Here is a 24649-nt window from a genome sequence, read left to right as displayed (position 1 = left end):
TCCTCTGATGCTGCTTGGCCTGCTGTGTTCACCCAGCTCTACACCTTGTTATCTCTGATTCTCCAGCATCTGCAGTTCCTACTATCTCTCTACAGCAGAGAAAATTGCTATTTATCTGGTAAAGGCAGTCCCACTGAGGCCCAATCTTGCAGACTGTAAAGTGTTTTTCTTCTGTTGCCTGTGTAGAACACGGGACAGCAAATCAGCACCATTCCAGCAGTTAGTAGCAAAAGATGGTGCTAACGTAAAAGTGTCCGAGATCTGTATCAACTCGGTTTACAATTTTAAAAATAATTTATCACAAGCATTTTTTTTTAATCTTAATTTTGTACAAAATTTCTAGATGCATCTATTGCTAATTAGTGCACAATAAATGCAAAAACAATTTCTAGTCAAGTTATATGCTACAAGTTCCATAAAAAGGAATCAATAATTAGGACTGAATACACATAATAATTAAGGAGCAGATATTTTATTATAGCTTACAAGCTCTTTAGGACAATTACATTTAACCTGCAGTATTTAAGTGTTGTGTAGTTAACCAGCAAAAATAATAAAGTCCCTTTAACAGGAGACAGAAAACACACCTCGCTCAGAAGAGTCCTAAAGCCTGGACGTTAATTATACCTATTCATAGTCATAGAGACATACAGCACGGAAACAGACCCTCCGGTCCAACCAGTCCATGCCGAACATAATCTCAAACTAAACTAGTCCAACCTGCCTACTCGTGGCCCATATCCCTCCAAACCTTTCCTATTCATATATCCATCCAAATGACTTTTAAACATTCTAATTGCACCCACATCCTCCACTTCATCAGAAAGCTCATTCCACACGCGAACCACCCTCTGTGTAAAAAAAAATGTGCCTCATGTCTTTTTAAAACCTCTCTGCTTTCACTTTAAAAATGTGTCCCCTAGTATTGAAATTGCCTATCTTAGGGAAAAGACGACTACCATCAACTCAATCTATACCTCTTTCTGGACCAAAGGTTAAATGGAACAGATTTTTATATAGTTTTTCCCAGATAAGTAAATAGAAACAATTGAGACATTCACAAAGGTCTGTCACAAGCTTAAGCAACATTTTTCTCCAAGAAAGCCAGGATATACAGCCTAAACACAATAGATCCAACATAGGATCTGTGTACGTAACGTACTTTACAGCTTGTACTAAGAAAGTTAGAACCCTACAGTGTAAATCAATTAGTTTCTGTTGCAGGACAACTAGAAAAGAGCACGGTAAATCCATTATAACCTGTGTTCGGACAGTCAGGATGCAGTACTATAAATCCTTCACATCCTACGCTAAGGTGGTCAGAACTACTCGCCATAAACATATTACAAGATACACTAAGAAAAATCACAGATATCTGAAGTGTACAAATACATAAATCCGAACCAAGACCTTTATATGTGGGAAACAGCAGTGGAAATGCCCAGCTGCCAATGAGGAGAAGAACAGATGTGTCAGCAGAGGGACGAACACATCTTCACAGCAAACAGGGAAGAATCACATGGGGGGAAAAGGACAGATGAAAAGAAAGTTAAAGCAAGCTTACGCTAGGGAATGCCCCTTTCTTTACAGCAGGCTTCCTGTAAAGTAGGGAGAGAACAGCAGGCAATAAAAACTTTTTTTACATTAAAGCTAAATTAACAGAGCTACAAAAACATTCAAGTGAAATTAACATCTGCACTGAAACAAGACTTTAAAATCCCATCCCAGGCCATTCAACACCCTCCCAACAACGGTATCTGCCATCCAGTCCCCCTCCGAGCCATCTGTCACCACCCTTCCCATCCTGTCCCACCATCACTTGTGAACCTATCAGTATCAAATGGTGGAGGGAAAGATGCTATGATTGAAGGAGCAGCATACAAGTGAGTTGTGGTGAAATCATTCACCTGGCTGGAGGGAGCTAGGTGAGACTAGTTGAGGCTTGGGAGAACACTAAAGATCTAAAGGGTTAGGCTGGTGTTTGGGGTGGTCTGGAGGGGTGAGCCTTCCAATGTGAGTAGCGCAGGATTCGAGGTGGAGTGGTTATAAACGCAAGAGGGATGACTGTCTGCAAAGGAGAGGTGAATATTGAAAGAGGCTGGAAAAAGGTGGTCAGGGGAGAAACAAGTAGCTGCAAAAAGGAACAGGGAGGGAGGCTGCAAACTGGAACAAACTGTTTTTAAATCTGTCAATAAAGGAATTCCCAGTTAACTGGGAGCCAAGTAAACCTGAACTCTGAGGTTATGAATTCTGGAGGGCTGATGATTATTGAGGATATACTGATGAATTCTAATTCTTTGTTTTGTTCGAGTCTAAATACCTCACATGTCAACAAAAACACAGAAGGCATTGTTAGTAAATGACTGCATTTGAAGTACTTAATGAATTAGCAAGAATGAAAAAGTAGCCCTTGAGAAATGGCCTCATGCTGAGAAATGCTAACTTTGACGGAGTACAGGAATGCAAAGGAGAGGGTAGAGGAAACAAAGTGAAGTGAGAAACTGAAGTCCATTGATGAATGGAAAATTATACACAGTTACATCATACAGTATCAAATTCTACACAAAAAATGGAACAATTTGTTTTGTGCTGAATCATCCTGTGAACACAACAAATCCTTTGTTTGTTTTGAATATACTTCCATGGCACTGATCATGAACTTTCAGAGTGTTATTGACTACAGTAGCCCAATCTTTTTCCTTTCAAGACTGCTTTTCCCCTGTTCCATGATGTACATATTTCTATTCAGCATTGGATAGATCCACCTGAACAACACCCAACTTTATCCATCTATATAGACCCATTCACACAACACATTGAGACTTGATGGTAGCAGTTCAGCAACATCCATTATTTGAAAACCTGCAGATTGTTCACCCAATATCTAACTTGTAAGCAACTCAAGATAATGAATCCTAATAATAATATCTGAACCGAAGCAGAATCTTGAATCCATTGACACTTAACAGCTAATTCTTAGTTTACTGAAGCAGATTACAATGCTATCTTGCACAATTCTAACTTACAGAGTAATGTCTTGAAGGAATTTGATTTTCTTTTCTGGTACAAGATCTTGGTTAGGCCTCAAGTTGTCTCTAATTTGGTCTCCTTACATGGTGGGTAATATTAAGGCATTGGAAAGGGTACAGAGAAGGACCACAATCTAAATTCACCATTAAAAATATTTTAGTTACATTGAGAGGCTCAAAGAGGTGGGCCTGGACAGAGAAGCATCAATATGGAACAATTTAATTGAAATAATTTGCCTTCATATAGCACCTTGCAAGGCCCCAGGTCCACCAAAGGCACTTTATAGCCAAAGTATCTTTGAAGGAAAGACTGTTACAACATAAGGGAACTAATCATGGATTCAGAGCCTATGCAGAACTATTTCAAACATAATAAAAATTAGGCCACACAAATAACATGAATGAAACACTTGCCTCTTTCCGTAGTTCCTCACATATGGCTGCATATTTACTTATATGACAGTCCAGGCTCACAACATTACTCTTCAGCTGTAAAAGGAACAAAAGGAAATCAGTGTACACTAATAATGGTTTACCCCTCCTAAAACTGGTGACTTATATTTGAGAAAATTTGTAAATTCTGCAGAGATGTCTTAAGTCAGTACCTGGGTCTTTTATCTTTATTTTAAAGTTATTTATTTAGAATAAAGCCTTAGGGAGTGTTGCAAGTGTACTAACTAACAACTGAAGCTTTTGAATTGGACTTACCTGAAATGCTCAACTTCTTTTCTCTTTCAGAATCTAATCAACTAACCCTGTTTTTGTATTTATACCTACCTTTCAGTAAACTTTTGAGAGCAGGTTGGGTACAAATCCAATCAAAGCTGCTGGCTGGCAGTTCTCATGGAAAAATGGGCAGTTGAAAGACTATGATCAAAATCCTCAAAATGAGAGTAAAAATTCCAGTCCTCCATGAGATTAAAAAATTTCACTTATTCAGTTCATTATAAACCAGTGCCATCAAAATAAGGAATGGCTTATCTGCTTTGCATTTGAGTTAAAGCTAATGGATCATAAAGCTAAAGCCAGCATCCTTTTTTATCTCTTAAGCACCCAAAGAGCATTGAGTATGCCTCAGGTCAGCAGTTAAGCTTTACAATGAAGTTCAACTCTGACTTTAAAAAAAGCATGTCTCAACTACACCTGCATAGTTCCCATTCCCTAATACTCATTCACCAGATTTAACACAAAAAAACCCGCAAGGAATTTGGTGCCTCAATTTTTGTTTCAAATTTGCTTTGATTCACTTTTAAAGCAAACTCTCAGAACTCAACAAATTGGTAGGTGGCATTTTCTCAGGTGACCATTCCTGGTATTTTCTGGTACTTGACACCTCTATCAATATGTGAAACTAGGTTAGAGATTTTGGGGTAGTTTGCTGAATTAATTTTTCTTCGTCTTTGCTTTGTCTTAAGCTTATTGATTGATTAGTGGTGGAGGACACACCACTATAGAGTATCTATTCTTAGGTCACAATTGCATGATACCAATATGTACAACTACGGTCAGTCAGGCATAATTATCAGCATCTTTGGAAGATGGTACAGACACATTTGTTCCCTCTGAAAGCTCAAGGACAACTCATCTCCATCCAGATATTGTGTGTGGCATCCATAAAATGGGTAGAGCCAATGTAACATGAACAGTAACCACTTTAGAACAATTATACTTTAAACAGTGGCCTGCATAAGTCTTGAACAAAAGGCTACAGTGTCAGATGGAAGCAGCTCCCACCTTATACTGAGTTGCTCCACTGAGCAGAATCTTAAACCTGATTTGCAGTTACCACAAATATTATCCTGCTGCATCGAATATCAGGAATACCATCCCATTCCAGCTTCTTGAAGCTCACTTCTTGTCCTTGGTCTATGCTGGGCTTGGTGCCAGGATGAAAGCATCATTTGAAAACAGCACAAATTACTTTTATAGTTCTTTATCATAGCGAGGCAGATGTTGGTGCTTTGTTTTTATAAATACAATAATTTAAGGATCCATAAAAGGTAGATAAAACAGAATAATAACAATTGCACATTTTAAAAAATTATGTGAATAAACTTACCGAGGATTTGATATCCTTAGCACGGTTTGCATATTTTAGGGTATTGTATGTATCTTCATAACTGATGGCTGAAGGGCTAATGGTGGCAATCATCACAGTACGGCAGTTTCCCCCTAATGAGTCCTTAAGGAGGCGGGTCAGCTTACTATCTCGATAAGGAATATGGGCCCTTTTTGCCTGATTATGTTGAGAAAGGAAGAAAAATAACATTCATTGAAATTTCATACTGAATACTTCTACAAAGAAATCCATACAATATCCTGCATGTCATTAACAGTGAAGAATTCTGCACGCAAACAGCGTCCTTTTTGAAGAATTAATGCAGCTGGGCAGGACGCCTTCCCTCTGTAGGCCTGTTACATTCAAGGAGCATGTCTGACAATTCAGTATTGGCACGTAAATTTGTACCATCCATAGCTAAAACAATGCAAGTGACCTGTTCCCAGATATCTGCATTTCTGCATTTCCACTGCATACTAAAAGGTGCAACAATAGACTAACTTTCTCCCTCTGTGGGAATATGATAATCTTTGTTGAGTGTCTTGAAAGACAGTTAAATGGACAGTGTAGAAATGTTAAACCAAATTATATCCTGCTGTGGTGTCCTTATTTATTTAACTAGACAATTAATAAACCTGCTAGTGCAATTTTACTTTCTAAAGAATGAAGGCCAACATTCAGTATAATTCTGCTGTCACCTAAAAGCGCAGTCTTCAAGAAAAAGAATTGATGAATTCTGGATGGAGGTGGCAAATGCTATATAATTTTTGCTGTAAAGCCATATAAAAGGTGTAAATACCATATTTTTCAAAATAATTTCTATAATTTGTGTTGCACCTGTGTTCCAAAAGAATTCACCAAAATCTAATTTCATGAAAACTGTGGCTCTTGCCATTAGAAGAAATGACCTGCTGTACCTTGTTGTCTGCCAGTGAGTTAATTACATTTCCTAATGCAAGCAGGGAGCGGTTTATGTTTGCCCCCTCCCTAAACCGTGCTCCTTGAGCCTTTGTTGCATTGGCACGCTCTGATCCAGCAAGATCAATCAAGCACATCTTAGCAATCCGCAAATTCTTGCTGATGCTGGCAATTCGATCTTGTTGCTTCACATAGACCTATATCAAGAAAAACAAAGGAAGGCTCACAAAATATAAAAATTATTCACATACCCAGTCTGGCAATTATGATGAACACCATCAGCCCTTAGACCTGTAATCCATAATGTAATTTATGAAAAGTCAAATGATTATTAATACTAAGCTTTTATTTTAGTGTAGCCCTACATTTAATTTACAACGAAATTTTCTTTGCTCTTAAGGTGTCATATGATATTCCCCAGCTCCTGGCATGACCATCTGAGCTTGAATATTGAAGGGTACAGGACAATTAGGAGTGACAGAAAGCTAGGAACAGGGGGAGGATGGCTCTAATAATTAATTATAGTATTGCACAATAAAGAGAGATGACTAAGTTCAGGAAACCAGAACTTAGAAGTGTTTTGGGTACAGTCAAGAAACGATAAAGGCAAGAATCTCTTGTGAAAGTGGTGTACAAGCCCCCTGATAATAACTATAAAGTAGCATGGAGTATAAAGGAAGAATAATGGGAGCTTGTCAGAAAGGTCATGGAGGATTACAATCTACATATAGGCTAGAAAAATCAGATGAACAAATGTAATCTAGAGGAATTCATTGAATGTTTTTGTGAAGTTCCTTAGAACAGCACATTCTGGAGTCAAGCAAATAGCAGGCTATACCAGACCTAATAGGTCTGTGCAAGGAGATAGGATTAATTAATGAATTCATAATAAAGGCACCCCTAGGAAACAGTGATTAGAACATGATTGAATTTCACATTCAGTTTGAGGAAAGGACTGGGTCCAAAAATTGTATTTTAAACTTTTAAAATGGCAATCATGATGATCAATTTAGAGATTAATAGAAATGTAAGGGAATATTTCAGAATACATGGAATGGATATATTCCAAACAGAATGAATAAACTTAATGGGAGGACCAACCATCTGAAAATTATAGCTGAAAAAGTTATAGGTAGTAATAATCTTAAAGACAATGCATACAATTGTGCAAGGACAGGTAGAAGGTCAGAAGACTGAATAGAAATATTGATGCTGTTTCTCTCTCCACAGGTGCTGCTCCAACTGTTGAATTTCTCTAGCACTTTCTATTATTACAGGTAGGAAAGTAAGTTGTGAAGAGTACACAAGAATTAATGGGTTTTTATTTGCTTTAAGAGGATTTAGGACTGAGCAAAGTAAACAACTGCATTTCTTTTATAGCTGAAGGGGAAACTCGCATAGCTTGGGGAGAAAGTGCTTTTGCGTTTCCACTTTGAAGCAATTCTGCAGAAGTCTTTGAATGAACGTCAATACTGTGCTCCAGAAAATGGGAAAATATTGTAAAAATAGATTATCTTATCGTAAGGAATTTAGTGATAGTCCCAGATCATAAATGTTTGGATAGAACCCTGAAGACGCTATTTGAAGCGGAGAACATTTAAACTTTGGGGTACTATAGTTTCAGGAAAAGGCAATCTGATTTTCATACAGGGAGTTGAAATTGAAGTATTAGGGAAAGGGATTTTCTTATGAGAGTACTGCACAAAGGAGGTTTTTGAGTACTGTAAAGATTTTTGGGATTAATGGGATTATATTTTGTACTGTGTTTAAACAAAATGTGTATTAGATGGAAATAGTTTGGTCTATTCTTTTTCATCTTAATTTCTTTTGATTGACAAATTTTAGTTTTAACATTAAAACCAAATCTGCAACATCATGTGTTTCTGTTTCAGCAAGAGACCACCTCATTAAGGCATTATAGGCATACATAGAACACTGGTAATCAGAAATCTATCAATCTCTACCTTAAGCATACTTAAAGACTGAGCTTCAACGCCCTTAGTGTTAGAGAATTCCAAAGGTTTATATCCTTTCAACTGAAATAATTTCTCCTAATCTTGGGCCGAAGCGGTATCCCTTGTATCAGGATCTAGGCTAATCAACCAGGACAAACATTTGACCAGCATCTACCCTGCCTAAGAAAACAACACATGATCTATAGAACAAAATTTTAGTTGGGATCTTATTGGTCCAGTCATAACAACAGCAATCACAATGTATGTTAAGCAACCCAGGGAGTGTGAATGCTGATGATAAAATAAATTGGAATCACAGCCAGTCTGAGGTAAGTCAAGCATTTGCATATGTACTTCTATAAATTCTTAAAGATCCTGTTGACATGCAAGTTAGAAATGTTTTAAGAGATGAATGGTTTTAGTTCTGACAATTTATTTCACCTGAAAGACAGCGTGGGATCGTGAAGACGTGGCGTTTGCATCGGTTGGATGTTGTGTCCTGTTCAGGTTTCCATTTGCCAACATCTCTAAAAGCTCTTTAGCAGATTTGGGCTGCAAGAACAGAAAACAGTCTATAGAAAGACAATTTTTCAATTCAGTAAATTAAATTTATTTTTGTGAAGTGTGTTACAACCAAGTGAGATTAGGTGAATCAGTTCACCTCCTTTCACCCTCCTCAATCGGCCACAACAAAATATTTTCATTTTCTTTAGCATGGAGCTACACCTCACTCCCACTAAAACACAGTTGGTGTTACTGAGTTAACGCGAAACCAATTTTTTTTTGCTAACCTGGAGAAAAATAATGGACACAACTTCAAGCATTCACACGCACACCTACACACACACACACATATAGAAAGTTAAAAGGGACTAGTGTCCTCAAGAAGAAAGCAGTTAGTAGAAAGGCAGATAAAGTCCTTAGGGTATTCTTGAGATGTAGGGTTCCAACCAGACATCACAGTTGGTTAGAGAGATCCTGGATTAACAGCAGTTGTGAATATTGCAAATATTCTTGAGTTCACATGAAAATGTATCTGTGAGCAAGTCTGATTTTTAATATGTCATTGCTTGTTCATATATTCAGCAGATGCTCCTCAAGGCTTAACATTACTGGGTCATATAGAATATTCTACCTCCTCTCTCAACAAACACTGGTACACTTTAAGGGAATGACTATTCTATGAAGTAATTTTAGTGCAAAGCTGCTAGCCTTTCATGCCTCAGGAATAGATATTAATAACTAGTAAACGTACCAGCACTATGTTATTTTATTTTACAACTTCAAAACAAAACTCTGTAGAAATGTTGGACATTTTGCCTCTCCTCCCCTTCCATTTGCTCACTAGTAAAATGGGATTTGCATTTATAGTGCATCTTTTGCTACCACTGGATGTCTCAAAGCGCTTTATAGCGGAGTATTTACCTTTTTGAAATGCAGTTAATGTTGTCATGTGGGAAACACAGTGGCCAATAAGTTCAGAGTGAACTCCCACAAACAGTAATGTCTTAATAAATAGATTATCTGCTTTTGCAGTGTTAATTGAGGGATAAATATTGGTTAGGACACCAAAGATAGCTTCCCTGCCTTTCTACGAAATAGTGGTAATTATCGTTTACATGTGTCCAAGCAGGTAAATGAGCCTCAGTTTAACATCGCTTCCAAAAGGTAATACTTCTAACAACACAGCATTCCATTAGTACTGCAATGAAGTGCAAGTCTTGGTTTTGTGCTCAAGCCTTAGGGTAGGACTTGAACCCTGTGAATGAGTCAAGAATGCTATCAACTAAATCACTATTGATACCGTTCATTTCATTTCAGAAAGTGAGCTGTCTATTTCTCATGGTGTTGCTTAGCGTTAAACTGGATAATATTTTGTTTACGTTCTGTAGTTTGCATACCATTTCCAATCATGCCTTCACCAAACACAACTTGAGGACAAGGCCCACCTTCAGCAAATTTTATTCTAATTCTCACTCAGTGCAATCACTCAATTTTCTTTCTTGATCCCCAAGCTAGCTGGTGTTTAAAGAATTCCCTTGCCTTAGATACTCTCTTCCATCTTTCTAAAATTTACTCGCAACCTTCCTCCACTTAAGAAAACTCACATTTACCTTCTTTCTGGCTGCAAAGTATTTGAAAGTCTCAACACTGACAAATTCACGTCACCCGTTCCTGCAACTCCATAATTAAATTTCTCCAATCAAGTCCTATTCTTGTAATAGCTCTGAATGATTCAAATTGAAAAAAAAAACAAAATGACACTGTCTGAGGCTGTCCATACGAGAGATTTATCTTCAACTGTTGCAGCCTTTGGTGCAGCTGATCAATGTTTCTCCACAACTGTCCAGCTCAGTTGGACCTCTCTTACTTGGTTCCAGGCTTACCTCTTTGATTATTGCCAGAGGTGCTATGGCCACAAATTCTCTTCTTACCCCTGTACCAACATCTACAGAGACCATCGAGAATCAATATTTGGTCTCCTCCCCTTTCTCTGTTGCCATTGTGGCATCACCTAAAGTCATGGGGTCAACCTCACAAGTACACTGATAACACCCAGTCCAATCTCTCTACTATTCCAATACTTTTGAGTTTCCAGTGTGTTTCATTCTGTCTTTGGTCAGCCATGATTTCCTCCATTTAAAATATTGGGTAGGCCACAACAGTTCTGTTTAGGCCCCAGCGAAAACTCCATTCCACTACACTCTCCAGATAAGGTTTTAGAATAAAGTGGATTGCTTGCAATCTTGGCATCCTGTTAGGTTTTTATAAAAATCTGCCATGTAATACCTTCAAAATCGAGGTAATGTAGGACACTGTCATACATCCTTTACCTCAAGTACAGGCTTGAGGATGAGGAAAGTGTGAAAATATCTAGGTCAATACTTGCTTCAAATCAAGTCAATGACATAAAACACAATCTCTCAAACTGTGTCAGGCTCAAGGTTCAAATTAACTCATTGGACATCAGTTAAATCAAAATTTTGGTTAAATCAAAGGACAATCCACATGTACTTAATAGACAGTTAACATGACTCTCAACTCTCATCTAAGACAAACAGTAATTAAATAGTTGACTACAGACTCACATGCTTGGAACAGCCAGCAAGGTTTGGATGCTGTCTCCTGTTATCCCGAAGTGACAAATATCAAGAGTTTTTTCGCCCTTTGGATATTAACTTCATTTTCCATATATGGTCACATTTGTGACTTTTACAATTCACTGAAGTCATCAAATTTAACTTGTAACCCTTAGGTCATTGAATGTAACTTCACTGGGCACTTATGACCCTTAGCCTATCAGTTTTCTGAACACGCATCCAAAGCAATGATATACTTATCAACATCCTAACTTATTATTCAATCGTTACTGCAAATGGAACTTGTTGGCGTTCACTCTGGAACTCACTAAGCAATTAACATTCTTTCACCACGTTCCTGTCAGATGTACTAAAAGCCTACCTGGAATAACTGTATCTTGCTGAAGTGGGTTCTACTGTAACTAGCATTTGGTTCAATCTTATTTAATGCCAGCAAGCTTATTCAATTAATAGTTAGATGGGGCCAATTTATATAAACGCCAAGCTAAACACCCCACTCATCTAAAACATCATTTTTTCCCACCACTGCTGTAGAGACTATTCCCGCCTTAGCCCAAATGCTACCATAATTCTCTTTTGCTCCTAAATATTGGTCATTGCCACTTCCTGATTTGATTCATCCAATGCTCTAGGCAGCCTGCATGCTCCATAAACTATACTACAAATTCTCTCCCTAATTCTCTATGTACAGAAATTCTAAGGACAAACACCTGGTCAGACAGCTTGGATTATCTAATTGATTGACGGATTTATTTATTTATTTATTTAACGTCATGTGTACCGAAATATAGTGAAAAGCTTGTTTATGAGCAGTACAGGTAGATCATAGGAAGATCAATCAGACTTAGACGGAGGCATACAAGTTACATTGCACAGGGCGCAAGATCAGCGTTATTTAAGGCTAGAGAGTCCATTCATTAGTCTGAAGCCTTTCCTGGACCTGCTTGAGCATGTGTTCAGGCTTCTGTATCTTCTGCCTGACGGAAAAGGTTGTAGGAGATCATTACTGGAGTGTGAAGGGTCTTTGGGGTGGCACGGTGGCTCAGTGGTTAGCACTGCTGCCTCACAGCGCCAGGGACCCGGGTTCGATTCCACCTTCGGGCGACTGTCTGTGTGGAGTTTGCACATTCTCCCCGTGTCTGCGTGGGTTTCCTCCGGGTGCTCCGGTTTCCTCCCACAGCCCAAAGATGTGCAGGTTAGGTCGATTGGCCATGCTAAATTGCCTGTAGTGCTCAGGGATGTGTAGACTAGGTGGGTTATAGGGGGACGGGTCTGGGTAGGATTCTTTGAGGGTTGGGGTGTGGGCTTGTTGGGCCGAAGGGCCTGTTTCCACACTGTAGGGATTCTATTCTATTCTATTCTATTCAATGATGTTGGCAGCCTTTCCGCGGCAGCGAGCCGTGTAAGTGGAGTCCGTGGATGGGAAGGTTTGCTTCCGTGATGGTCTGGGCTGTGCGCACCACCTTCTGTAAGTTTCTTACAGTTCTTGGCAGAGCAGTTGCCAAATGAGGCCGTTACACTCCTGGACAGTATGCTTTCAATGGTGCATCTGTAGAAGTTGGTGACAGACCTTATGAATGCCAAATTTCCTGAGCTGCCTAAGGAAGAAGAGGTGTTTTTGTCCCTTCTTGACTGTTGCATCTATATGTCCAAGACAGGTTGCCAGTTATCATTACTCCGAGGAACCTGATGCTGTCCGCCCTCTCAACCTCAGTTCTGTTGATGTAGATAGGGGCATGTTCTCCTCCTTTCTTTCTGAAGTCAACGATCAGTTCTTTAGTTTTGCTGACATTGAGAGACAGATTGTTTTCATTTCACCACGTCACCAAGCCCTCTGTCTCCTTTCTGTAGTTTAACTTGTCATTGTTAGATAACCATCCCACTACGGTGGTGTTGTCAGCAAACTTGTAGATGGCATTTGTTCAGAATTTGGCAACACAGTCATAGGTGTAAAGGAAGTACAGTAGGGCGTTGAGGATGCAGCTTTTTTTTTGGGTGGGGTGGGGGCGCAGGGGGTGGTTCCAGTGTTGAGAGTTATTGTGGAGGAGGTGCAGTTACCTATCTTCACTGACTGTGGCCTGTGGGTCAGAAAGCGGAAGATCCAGTTGCATAGGGTGGAGCCAAGACTAAGGTCATGGAGTTTTGAGATCAGTCTGGAGGGGTTAATGGTATTGAAGGCGGAGCTGTAGTCAACAAGCAGGAGTCTGACATAGATGTCATTGATGTCCAGATATTTCAGGGATGAGTGCAGGGCTAAGGATATGGCATTCTCTGTGGACCTGTTACGTCGGTAGGTAAATTGTAGGGGATTGAGACAGGCTGGGAGACTGGAGTTGATAATGGGCCATGACCAGCTTCTCGAAGCACTTCATGATTATTGAGGTCAGACTCCTGCTTCTCACATTCAAATACTTGCAATATATAAATAAGTATTTGCAGCATAGAAAGGGGCCTTTGGACCAAAAAAGTTCACACTAGTGAATTTTATAATCTTCTAAAAATGTAAAAATATTCAATATTTCACCATGTAAGGCACTATCTTGTAACATATTTCCTGAATATGGTTAAACTTTGCATGCAAGAGCCTATTCTTTCCACTTTAAGACTGACCCAGCGATAAATTATAATTTTCCTTATTTATTTGTAAATGTCAAACATGGCTTCTTAATACCTATATTGATAACAACTAACAGTAATGTAATGAAGTGATTTAAAAAAAAAATCAGGGTACATATAAACATTACTGCAACTCCTACCTGATGAAAGCTTAGTCTCTGGACAACCGTTCCTTTCTGAGGATCCTCTCTTACAGCTAGTGAGCCTTTAGGATCAAGCAGATCTTGAATCTGTTCATTGTACACCTGGCAATGCAATAATTGGTGTAAAACATGAGCATCTTTTACAACTGCTAATGAATTATATTGATTCTTACTGTTACAGCAATGTCAAGTCAGAGGAGTACACAGCTTGCCTGTGACTATGACTGCCCCAGTAACATTTATTGCCCAGACTGTCCATCAGTATTTCTTACCGAGTGACATACTAAACCAGCACAATTCTCAATGACCATATTGAGAGTTGCCCTTTCAGAGGGCATCAAAAAACATGGAGAAAAGAAATTGCACTTCTCATCTCCAAAGGTCTTTTCAACAAGATGGCTTTCCTGGGCAATCTGATATATTTGGGATTCCTTTCATTAGACAATTTTAATCTAGGTCTAAGATAACAATGTCACGAAGTGCACGAACACATTTGACTGAGAGTGGAGATGTGCAGCCATGAACCAATGAGCTTGCATTGTGTAAAGACTTGATACGGTGAAATTGTGTTGGGGTTCACTGTTTGGTGTCCCCTAGATTGCCTGTGGATCGAACACTGGAACAGAACCTTTATGGTGCGAAGCGGCGCGGCTCGCTCCCTGGGAGCCCAGGAACTTGGATGGGCTGCTCGCCTGGAGAGGATTGAAGGTATTTATCCACAGATAAGGCTCAATGAATCAAAACCATCCTCTGTTCGTTTGAGAGTTCCAATTCGCTGCAAGTGCGTGTCATGTCCACTCACCCCCCCCGAGCAGTGTTCCTCGGTAACGGCCCTATTCTGCCCATTGCATTTTGATCAGCTTTCTGCTTCCCAAAGCTTCATATATCTGAAATAAGTATCCCATAATGATACACTGGCCAAGTTTACACAACTGAGGTGACACGTGTGTGAAGGTCTGAATGGTCTTCTCCTGTTCCCTGTCAGTCTACTATGAATTGTATCCTAAAACCTCTGGGGCGACACGGTGGTTCAGTGGTTACCTCTGCTGCCTCACAGTGCCAGGGACGCAGGATCAATTCCAGCCCCAGGCGACTATCTATGTGGAGTTAGCACATTCTCCCTGTGTCTGTGTGGGTTTCCTCTGGGTGCTCTGGTTTCCTCCCAAATTCCATACATGTGCAGGTTAGGTGGATTGGCCATGCTAAATTGCCCATAGTATCCAGGGATGTGTAGGTTAGGTGGTTTAGCTGAGGGAAATGCAGGGTTACAGGGATAGGGTAGGGGCCTTAGTCTGGGTGAGATGCTCTTCAGAGAGTCGGTGTGGACTTGTTGGGCTGAATGGCCTGTTTCCACACTGTAGGGATTCTATTATGAAGGTGAATACATATCACTACTTCCCACTTTCTTCTTCTCAGAGGAAGTTACAATTACTGAAGACAAGCCTCTAAGCACAATGAAGAAATCAGAAATGAGCTAAGATGGAGGGGGTGGCTCAGGAGGCTGAAAATGTTATTGCCTTTATGAAGTGCTTTTGGAACATTTTACTACATTAAAAGTGCTGCATAAATTAGTTGTAAGTCAGATAAGAAAACATGGACTCAGCGCCTAGCCACAATGCACTGGAATACAAGAGCCCGATTCATTTAAATCTCAGAACAAAGTCAAGAACAAGAGTCAAAAATCAAGAATCGCAAGATACACGTTCACTGGGCTTGCTCAGCTGTTAAGCACTGTATTTACTTCCTTGATTATCTGCGATGAGTTTGACTTAATTCCAGCTCTTCTGTTTCTGTTCTGATATAAAGGACTCGAAGTCCTTTACACTCTATTTCTCCAGTTTCTACTTATCCCTTCCCAAATTTGCTCCAATTTTCTCTCCACTTTGAAAGATGATTATGTTTTTGTCCAGAGCTAGCAGTGCCAATTGATGTGATTGTAAATTGTAAATGCCCAAAGGCAAAAGGTCTAAACAAATATGCCATTATGTCACAACATTACACACACTACTTTAATATTTAGAAATATTATTTAGTAATAGCTGGCTAATCTCAGAATCTGAAGCAGATTTATCTCACAAAATATGGCTAAACGCTGCACATCTTGTTTCACTTTCTCTCTCACAGCAATACAGCAATGTAATTTCAAATGGGCTGCAAAGTTTCTGATTACTCTGACAATGAAAGAACATAGTTAATGTTTCTTAATGATAAATACAATGGCGACACTGCTTAAGGCATTACACAGGAAAATGTTAACCAGCACTATAGTATATGAATCCAAGTGGAATATCTGGTTAATATTACTCCAAGATCAATTTAGAAAACTTATAGTTTCTTCAAATCATTCCCTACCAGGGTAGCTTCCTGCATTTAAAATTCCATATTTCTCTGGTAGCTATTCTCCAGAATTTATAGAAGTAGTATTACATGTTAAAAAAATTAATAGTTCACAGCATTTCAAACTTGAGGAGATTCACCCAACACATTGTAATTGTGCAAAGACAAACACTAAACTCTGACAGAAAAGATTATTATTTCATACACATTCTAAGTTATATCAGTGGTCTGCAAGCATTCAACAGCTAAAATTGTTATGTTGGACATTATATTTATAGAGCACTGCTGAATTCCATTCAACTCATCCTCCTACAACCCCATTTGTGTGAAGCAGTTTGAATGGACCACTGTGTGAAACTTTGATGGATAACAATCTTGGGGCTACAAGAATACTCAAAAGGGCTTCCAAGTTAGCAATCTCAGAGAAGTCCAGAAGACCTGACAGCACAAAACTTGAATGGTTTCTGATCATCACCTGCATCCCAAGAATAAGATTATTTTTTGTTATTTTCAGATATCCATTTGAAAAGAAACACAACTGGAAGTTTTAATTGATTCCATTTGGCTCAGACATTTAGGCAACAGTTGACATCACAGTCAATGGCAACAGACAATGTTCTCCGAATTGTTAGTGCTTCAATTTGAGTGCAACCGTGCAACCACTGTGATGCAACCATTAGTTTAGAACATTTAGTTCGGTTACGAGGTAGAAACAAATTGCTGGACAGTTAATCCGTCATGCTTCATACCATCGGGAAAATAAAAATTATTGATACATGTTGCCTGAACTAAATGGAATCTTTATTTATAGAAACTGAGTTTTGATGGCGATCAGTGTTCAGTTCTGGCCTGAAGGTCAAAAAAAAACCAAAAATATGTGTGGACCAAGAAAAGCCCGAAGACTACGGGAAAGAAATGGCCAGTTTCAAGCACAAATGACCCGCCCTTGCAAACGTCCATAATCTCTGCTGAACATTTAACCCACACACTGACTTTACTAGGGATTATCCCTTGCCATCAGTCTTAACCAGTGCTCTTTACTTTTCCAATAATCGACATGAACCAGTAATAAACCTACCTGCAACCAGCTTCTTCTCATAGCCACCATAATTTATAGACCCTTCACACACATTTACTCCTTTCAAATACCAGGCATGCACTCGTTAGTTTGAGTTGGGAGTACAGTGAATCAATAGCTGATTACACTCCATTGTGACTTCACCACCACACAGAGTTACATTTTGGGGAAATTTACAATATTGTATTAATCAACTTTTTGCTGGTAGGACGGTTGAAGATCTTTAAATTGAAACTATAATTCCCCACCATGGATGACCAGGCCTTCAGTTGATTAGGCTGGAAGCTCTGGATTTCCCTTCTAGAACCTTGCCTTCCCTCTTTAAGAGGCTCCTTAAAGTGTATCTCTTTGTCTAAGCTTTAGGCAGCTAACCCAATATTTCCTTTTGTGATTTTGTTTAATATTGCTTCTGTGCAGCTGTCTGGGGCACTTATGTTAAAAGTAAGGTATAAATATATATTGTTGTAAAATGTTGATCCGCATAAAAAGGAAAGCAATGTTAAATAAGATTCAGAAACACTGTCCATATAGTTCTCACATGAAATTTCCTGAAAAAAAAATCACTTGTCTCCTCACCTCCAAATATGAAACAGCAACTTCACAAATTTTCTCATCTTTCATCTGTTCGATTCTCTCATACAGTTCCACCATCGTGTGATACATCACTCCAGGCTGATCAACACTACCCAACATTGTATGGGTCTTCCCAGATCCTGTTGCACCATAAGCAAAGACTGGAAAATAAAATGCACAGTATATAAGAAATTCTCTCAGTGGAAACCCCTTATCAACAATCAAATGACCCTTTATCTCATTGCTCCTGTATAAACAGGAAAAGAAAAGGTAATGTGATGAAAAGTAATTTAGCTCTGCCAAATGAGAATCTTTCATCTTCACCTTATACTTTTATGCAAAGATAATGTAAAATCTAGTTATGGGCAGATATCTGTAGAAGATTTCTTTGCCTTTCTGTTGATACGTGGGGGATAGGTCAGGTTGCAAAAGGGGCTGAAGGGTAATGAGTGAATAAAACACTAACTTTTATACGTTTTGCCTTTCATGAACTCAGGGTACTCTAACGTGCTTTATAGCCAATTAGGTATTTTTTTCCAAATTGTAATGTAGGAAAATCTTAGCTCTCCTTATTAACATCTAGCGATTTGTAACAAAATTGGGACAGCTGTTCCATGGTCTTGTGCATCAAAATTCTGACATTATCTCCTAGATACAATTCTGTGAATATGACCATATGACCCAAGCATCAATATCACATCCCTGGGTATTTCCTGTCCCACTGGCAGACTCATCTGAGGTGGCGGCACCGTTGTATACAGTGAACACGGCACTACCCTTTGGTTCTCAGCATTGATTCTGGACTGCATATAGTCTCATGACATCAGGTCAAACATGGACAAGGAAATCGCCTCATTACCATCTACTGAACATCCACCACTCCCTCCTCAGGCTAATGAATTAGTACTCCTTCATGCTCAATATCACTTGGAGGATGGCAAGGGCACAGACAGTAATCTCGGTGGGGGACCTTGATTGTCCATCATCGAGAGTCGTTTGTATTGTAATGTAAACTGTGAGATTTATATTTTCTTTAACATATACATATGTACATGTGACCAGTGGGATCTCTGTGTCTCTTAAGTTAATAATTATCTTCCAAGTATTTCTGTAGCCATTATTATTTACTTTTAGAATAGTCTTGAGGTCTGGCTTTAGAGTGAATGGGTTTTGTGCAGTAGTAATAGATTTGTGTTCATTTTGGATTGTTCACAACCCAGCATGGTAAATAATGAAGACTCTTGGTTTGTTAATTTTGTTAGTTATTGAACTTGTTGAAGCCTAGGAGAAATACACATAGCTGAATCAGGAAGACTTTTAGTCTGACTTTTGACTTTTTGAGTGGAGCAGTCCTATCAAGGCCCTTGAATAGGATGGCCATGTAGAAAAGTGCTTCTGAGAAGGGAAGGACATATAGTGAACTAGATTACCCTACAGTGATGAGTCAGTGCTAGTCCCAGACCAGATGAATTAGGATAAGATTCTGAGAGGTTATTTAAAACTGAGTACACTGAAGCTCTGACATATGATAGCTCCAGGAAGAAGCCAGCTGCAGTTCCAGTCTGAAAGTTGAAGTCACAAGTGACTTAAACCTACCAAGGTTTTAGGTACAGGAATGCTGCTGTGAATATTATACAAGTGGTGTTTTGAGTACTATACCATTGGTGTTTTGGGTACTATACAAAAGCTATTTTGTTTCTTTTCAATTTATAAAGGGGTTTTGGGATTAATGGGATTTTACTTTTACTGTGTATTTAAAATTTTTGAATTTTTATTATAAATAAATGGTTTGGATCATTCTATTTTCTTTTTCTTTGTATAATAAACTTCCGTTTTTAGATTAAAGCAAACTCTGTAACATTGAATACTTATGTTTCACCAGGAGACTGCTTCACTAAAACCAAAACAAATAAAAATATGATCCTTCATACATTCCTGTTTGGGATCTGACCTGTCAAGTAATTGCAACAGCTCACATCGAAACAGTATTAACACTTATAACCAAGCAGGCTGAGTTGTAAAGGACATGGCTGCCACACAGGTGATGCTTTAGGCAATGAGGGAACCAACACATATTTGGCCTCAGCTTCACCAATTTACCTGCTGCAGATATATCTGTCCATTACATTATCAGTGGCAATGACCACCACATAGTTGCTGTGGAATGAGGTCCTGTCTCCTCCAAAGCTCATCAGCATCATAGGTGCCAATCCTCAGCCACTTCAATCAGCCTGATAGCAAAAGATGGTTGAACCAGCCGGATACTTCAAAGGCCATGGGCCCTGAAAACACTTCGGCAACAGTCCTGAACACATGTTCCAGAAGTAGCTGTGCCTCCTAACTAACCTCTTATATTACAGCTCCAACACTGGCATCTACCTGATAATTTGGAAAATTAATCAGGTATGTCCTGTACACAAAAAGACAGACAAATCCAACCAAGCCAATTACCACTTCATCAGTCTACATTCGATCATCAGCAAAGCAATGGAAGGGGTCAATGACATTGCTATCAAGTGACACTTACAATGGAATAACCTGTTCAATGATGCTCAGTTTAGGTTCCACCAGAACCACTCAGATCCTGATCTCAATGCATGGACAAAAAGCTAAATTCCACAGCTGAGGTGAATGATTGCCCTAAATGAAAGTGATTCTTGCAGGAGTTTCTCAGGGTTGTATCCTAGCCCCAGCCATCTGCAGCCATTTTATCAATGATCTGCACTCCTCCATGATATCAGAAGTGGGGAACAAAGAACAACAAAGCATCCCACTTGATTGGCACCTCCTCCATCACATATAACTTTCATTCCCTCCACTACCAATGCAGTGGCAGCAGTGTACACCATTTACAAGATGCATTGCAGTAACTCACATTGGCTTCTCAACAGGACCTTCCAAACCCAATACCTCAACCTGTTAGATGGACAAGAGCTGCAGATGCATGGGAACATCACCTGAAATTTAACATCCAAGCCACACACCATCCTGACTTGGAAATATAATCACTGTTCCTTCATTGTCACTGGGTCATAATCCTAGAACTCCCTCACTAACATCACCTTGGGTGTCCCACATTCCAAGCACTACAACAGCTCACCACCATCTTCTCCAGGGCAATCAGTGATGGGCAATAAATGCTGGCCTAGCCAACAATACCTATATCCCATGAACAAATACAACATATGTAACAGACAATTTGCACCCGGCAAGGTCACACAAATAACAGTGCGGTAAATAAATAAAGCGAGGTAAGTAGATGAGGCAGAAGGGAATAAAGAGGTCTGCTGATTGTTAAATGGAGGAAGGCTAGTGGGGAGTTCAAGTCAAGCATAAATTCCAAGATGAACCTTTTGGCCAAATGGCTGTATATTCTATGAAAAATAACAAGATAATTTTTCATAATGATGCTGGGTGATAAATGAATATTGACCAGTGCACTAGAGAGAACTGCCTTTTATCCTACAAATAAAGGTTTGGTTCTTTTGGATCCACTTTAGAGGGCTTCAAACATCTTATCTGAATGACAGCAGAGCTCCACTATCTCAGTACTGCATTGAAGTGTCGGCATAGATATGAAAGTGAGGCTCGAAACATTTTGAATCAGAGGAAAGAGCATGGTTCACTGACCCACACTATTACATCTAATCACAACATACTTATAAAATTACTCCATGAAATTCTTAAATATTCAACTAATGCAAGTCCAGCATAACATCTGGTTCTGAATACATTCCACAAAAAGGTCAACTTAAGAACATAGGAATAGGAGCAGGCCATTCACCCCTTCGAGCCGGTTCCACTATTCAACGAGATTGTGGCTGATCTGTGGCCCAACATGCTTTGGCCCATGTCCCTTGATATCTTTGCTTAATAAAATTTTATCTATCTCAGATTTAAAATTAACAACTGATCCAGTATCCAATGCCACTTGTGGAAGAGAGTCCCAAACATCAACCACACTTCTCTGCAGTCAATAAGGAGTTACAATAAAGAGATTAATAGGCAACCAACATCAAGACACATATAGGAGTTATTAGTGACTGCAGATGTTGGAAGTCAGAGTTGATAAAACGTGGAGCTGGAGAAGAGCAGCAGATCAGACAGCATCGGAGGAGCAGGAAAGTCGATGTTTCAGGTCTGGACCCTTCATCAGGTCTTAAACCTACCAACGTCCAGACCCAAAACGTCAACTTTCCTGCTCTTCTGATGTCGTCTGACCTGCTGTGCTTCTCCAGCTCCACATTTTATCAAGGCACATATATCTGGTCAACATGATCAATACAAATTGTACCATTTCTGGAAAGGCCAAATAGTATAATTTGAATTAATTACCCCTAAACCTTGCATTTATGCTCAGAACGACTCTCTTCTACAGTCTACACATGAACTCCACAATGTGGATGATTCCTCAAGAAATGGAGAAAGAATGCACTAGTGATTATTTTTCACTAGTGCCTCAAGAATGTGAGCCACAAGTAACCACTTTGACTAATATTTTCAAGTTCAAACTTTTTGAACCTAACCACAAGTAGTGGATAACTGTTCTATAAATCTTCAACAAATTATATCCACTAAGCCATTGCAGATGGGAATTATAGTAACTAGTAAGCAAGAATGAACTTAAATCTACTTAGAAATGAGATACCAAATAGCAGAAGCTCAAAAATATTCAAGTGACTGGCTGTGTACTGTCTGTGTACTTACAACAGTGGATGAATAACAATGTTGTTCATGATTGTAAGTATAAAACAGGCAATCCTGTAAAGGGTTAACAATGATTACAGTTCAACATTCCAGCGTTAATTGTAAACATATTTATGCTGTTGATCATTGACAGGCTGTATTAACACAATCATTAGTAAATTTAAGCAACATTAACCAGATTTAGTTTGAGCTCAATTTTAAAGGCATTTTTGTTTTCTGAAGGCCTTTCTATTCTGTTAAATTCCCTGATGTACAATTCTAGCCTTTCTGGCTACTTAGGAGATTTAAAACTGGCACTTACTTAAGTGGGTGGAATACATGGCAAACCTATGTTTTAACATAGACAGAAATGCTGGAACAGCTTAGCAGATCTGACAGCATCTACGGATAAAGAAACAGAACTGGTTCTGATGACAGGTTACTGACCTGAAACATTAATTCTGTTTCTCTATGCAAAGGTGCTACCAAACCTGCTGAATATTTCCCAATTTTCTGTATTTATTGCAGATTTCCAGCATCCAAAGTATTTTACTATTGTACAAGTTAAGCTTCTTGATAAGAGAGGAAAAACAGAGGGGCAAGGAAGAATAGAAAAAGGGAAGAGGAAAGAGTGCAGAATGAAGGAAGAGAACGTCAATTGAAAATCTGGGAAGTAAGAACTTACATCATAATGCAAGAAAAATGAAAAAAAAAAATTGAACATATCAAATTCATTTTACCATGAAATACAGAAGCTAAAAACTCTGGTACTGTGTTCCTTAAACTTTACCATTGACATTGCACTTACATTTATGGTAGTTTATTTTGTCTCATTCTGATAACATGCAGAATGATATAAGCACTACATAGACTGCTCAGCAATACTCATTTTATCCTTTCAATATTTTCCTTTGTTTTACAAAAATGCTCCCACCCGTAGGATATTCAGCCTTGATTCAGAGGATGAATTATAAGCCTGTTGCAAGTAACTGGTAGTACTTTGAATTAAACCAGGCCACACAGCATCACATCAGAACTTGCTTAGTGTGTAGTCTCAAGCGGCAACAAAAGCTCACAAAGCAGTGTCTAGAAGAGGCAGTTAATATGGGGATTAAAATAGCACAGTGGAATGACATATCTTTATTTCTGACATCTAATCAATGGCTTCAATGCATGTCTGCCTCAAGATTTAAAATATTCTGGCCTAAACAATTTATTTATTGGTTTGGGGAATTCTCACATCTAGACTACAGTAAAGGCAATACATACATGAAAACAACTGTTTACAGTTCAGCAGGGCAGATACAATGTTGTTACTCAAACATTTTTGCAAATTGGCTACATCAAAGGTTTCTGTCACCAGTCATGTATATCTGGGCTTCTGCTGTGGTTTAAATGAATTTCAAAAGGTTAGCACAAGGGAGCTGCTTAGGTTGTAAATGCACATACACATCTGTACATTGACTTTTGACTTTGAGTTTTCAGCTTTAACTCTTACCTGAGCAATTATATCCATTCAAAACACCATCCAAAATAGGTTTTGTTGTGAACTCAAATACCTCTTGCTGTGTAGAGGTTACATTGAAAACTCTATCAAACACAAACTTCAGATCCTTGTTTTTCCGACGTGGAATTTCTCGGTTTCTGAATTTAGCTCCAGAAAACATATCATCATTTGCGTCTTCCTTTGGATCAAAGACCAGAACATTTTCATCAACTACTTCCACAACTGCCTGGTTATCATGTTCCTGTTCTTGTTGATTCTGCGGTCGTATTCGGACAACTACAGTAACGTTTCCTTCTTCTTCCAGTGCCATGATAACAATTATAACTCTCACTGACTCTGTCTCCTTGTATACCTGTAACCCAAGAAAACATTGACAGAATGAACTAAAGAGACTTCAGAAACCAAGCAGATTGGTCAACATGTACCAACAAGTAAATGAGATTGTACCTCTGACTGTCCAGATCCAAATCTCACCAACTCAAGGGTACAGAGATAGTAGGAACTGCAGATGCTGGAGAATCTGAGATAACAAGGTGTAGAGTTGGATGAACACAGCAGGCCAAGCAGCATCAGAGGAGCAGGAAGGCTGACGTTTCAGCCTAGGCCTTTCAGAAATTCTGAAGAAGGGTCTAGGCCCGAAACGTCAG

General features: G+C 39.0%; 1 protein-coding gene across 2 annotated transcripts in view; it reads right to left on the bottom strand.

Moving 5' to 3' along the window:
• LOC109924853 (kinesin-like protein KIF18A) overlaps nucleotides 1-24349 on the bottom strand; it is a 69241-nt gene extending 44892 nt beyond the window's left edge. For both annotated transcript variants that reach the window (XM_048617659.1, XM_048617658.1), the window contains exons 1-7: nucleotides 23994-24349; nucleotides 17813-17970; nucleotides 13819-13923; nucleotides 8403-8513; nucleotides 6006-6203; nucleotides 5089-5265; nucleotides 3444-3518 (exon numbers count right to left, since the gene is read on the bottom strand). In XM_048617659.1, coding sequence (XP_048473616.1) covers nucleotides 3444-3518; nucleotides 5089-5265; nucleotides 6006-6203; nucleotides 8403-8513; nucleotides 13819-13923; nucleotides 17813-17970; nucleotides 23994-24312 — 1143 coding nt within the window. In that variant the 5' untranslated portion in view covers nucleotides 24313-24349. The remainder of the gene's footprint in view (nucleotides 1-3443; nucleotides 3519-5088; nucleotides 5266-6005; nucleotides 6204-8402; nucleotides 8514-13818; nucleotides 13924-17812; nucleotides 17971-23993) is intronic.
• Nucleotides 24350-24649: the final 300 nt, after the last annotated feature.

Source organism: Rhincodon typus, chromosome 37 (assembly GCF_021869965.1).
Source record: "Rhincodon typus isolate 14 chromosome 37, sRhiTyp1.1, whole genome shotgun sequence".
Classification (NCBI taxonomy): Eukaryota; Metazoa; Chordata; class Chondrichthyes; order Orectolobiformes; family Rhincodontidae; genus Rhincodon; species Rhincodon typus.
Note: the sequence above shows the minus strand (reverse complement) of the source record. Positions and strands in the feature narration are given on the sequence as shown.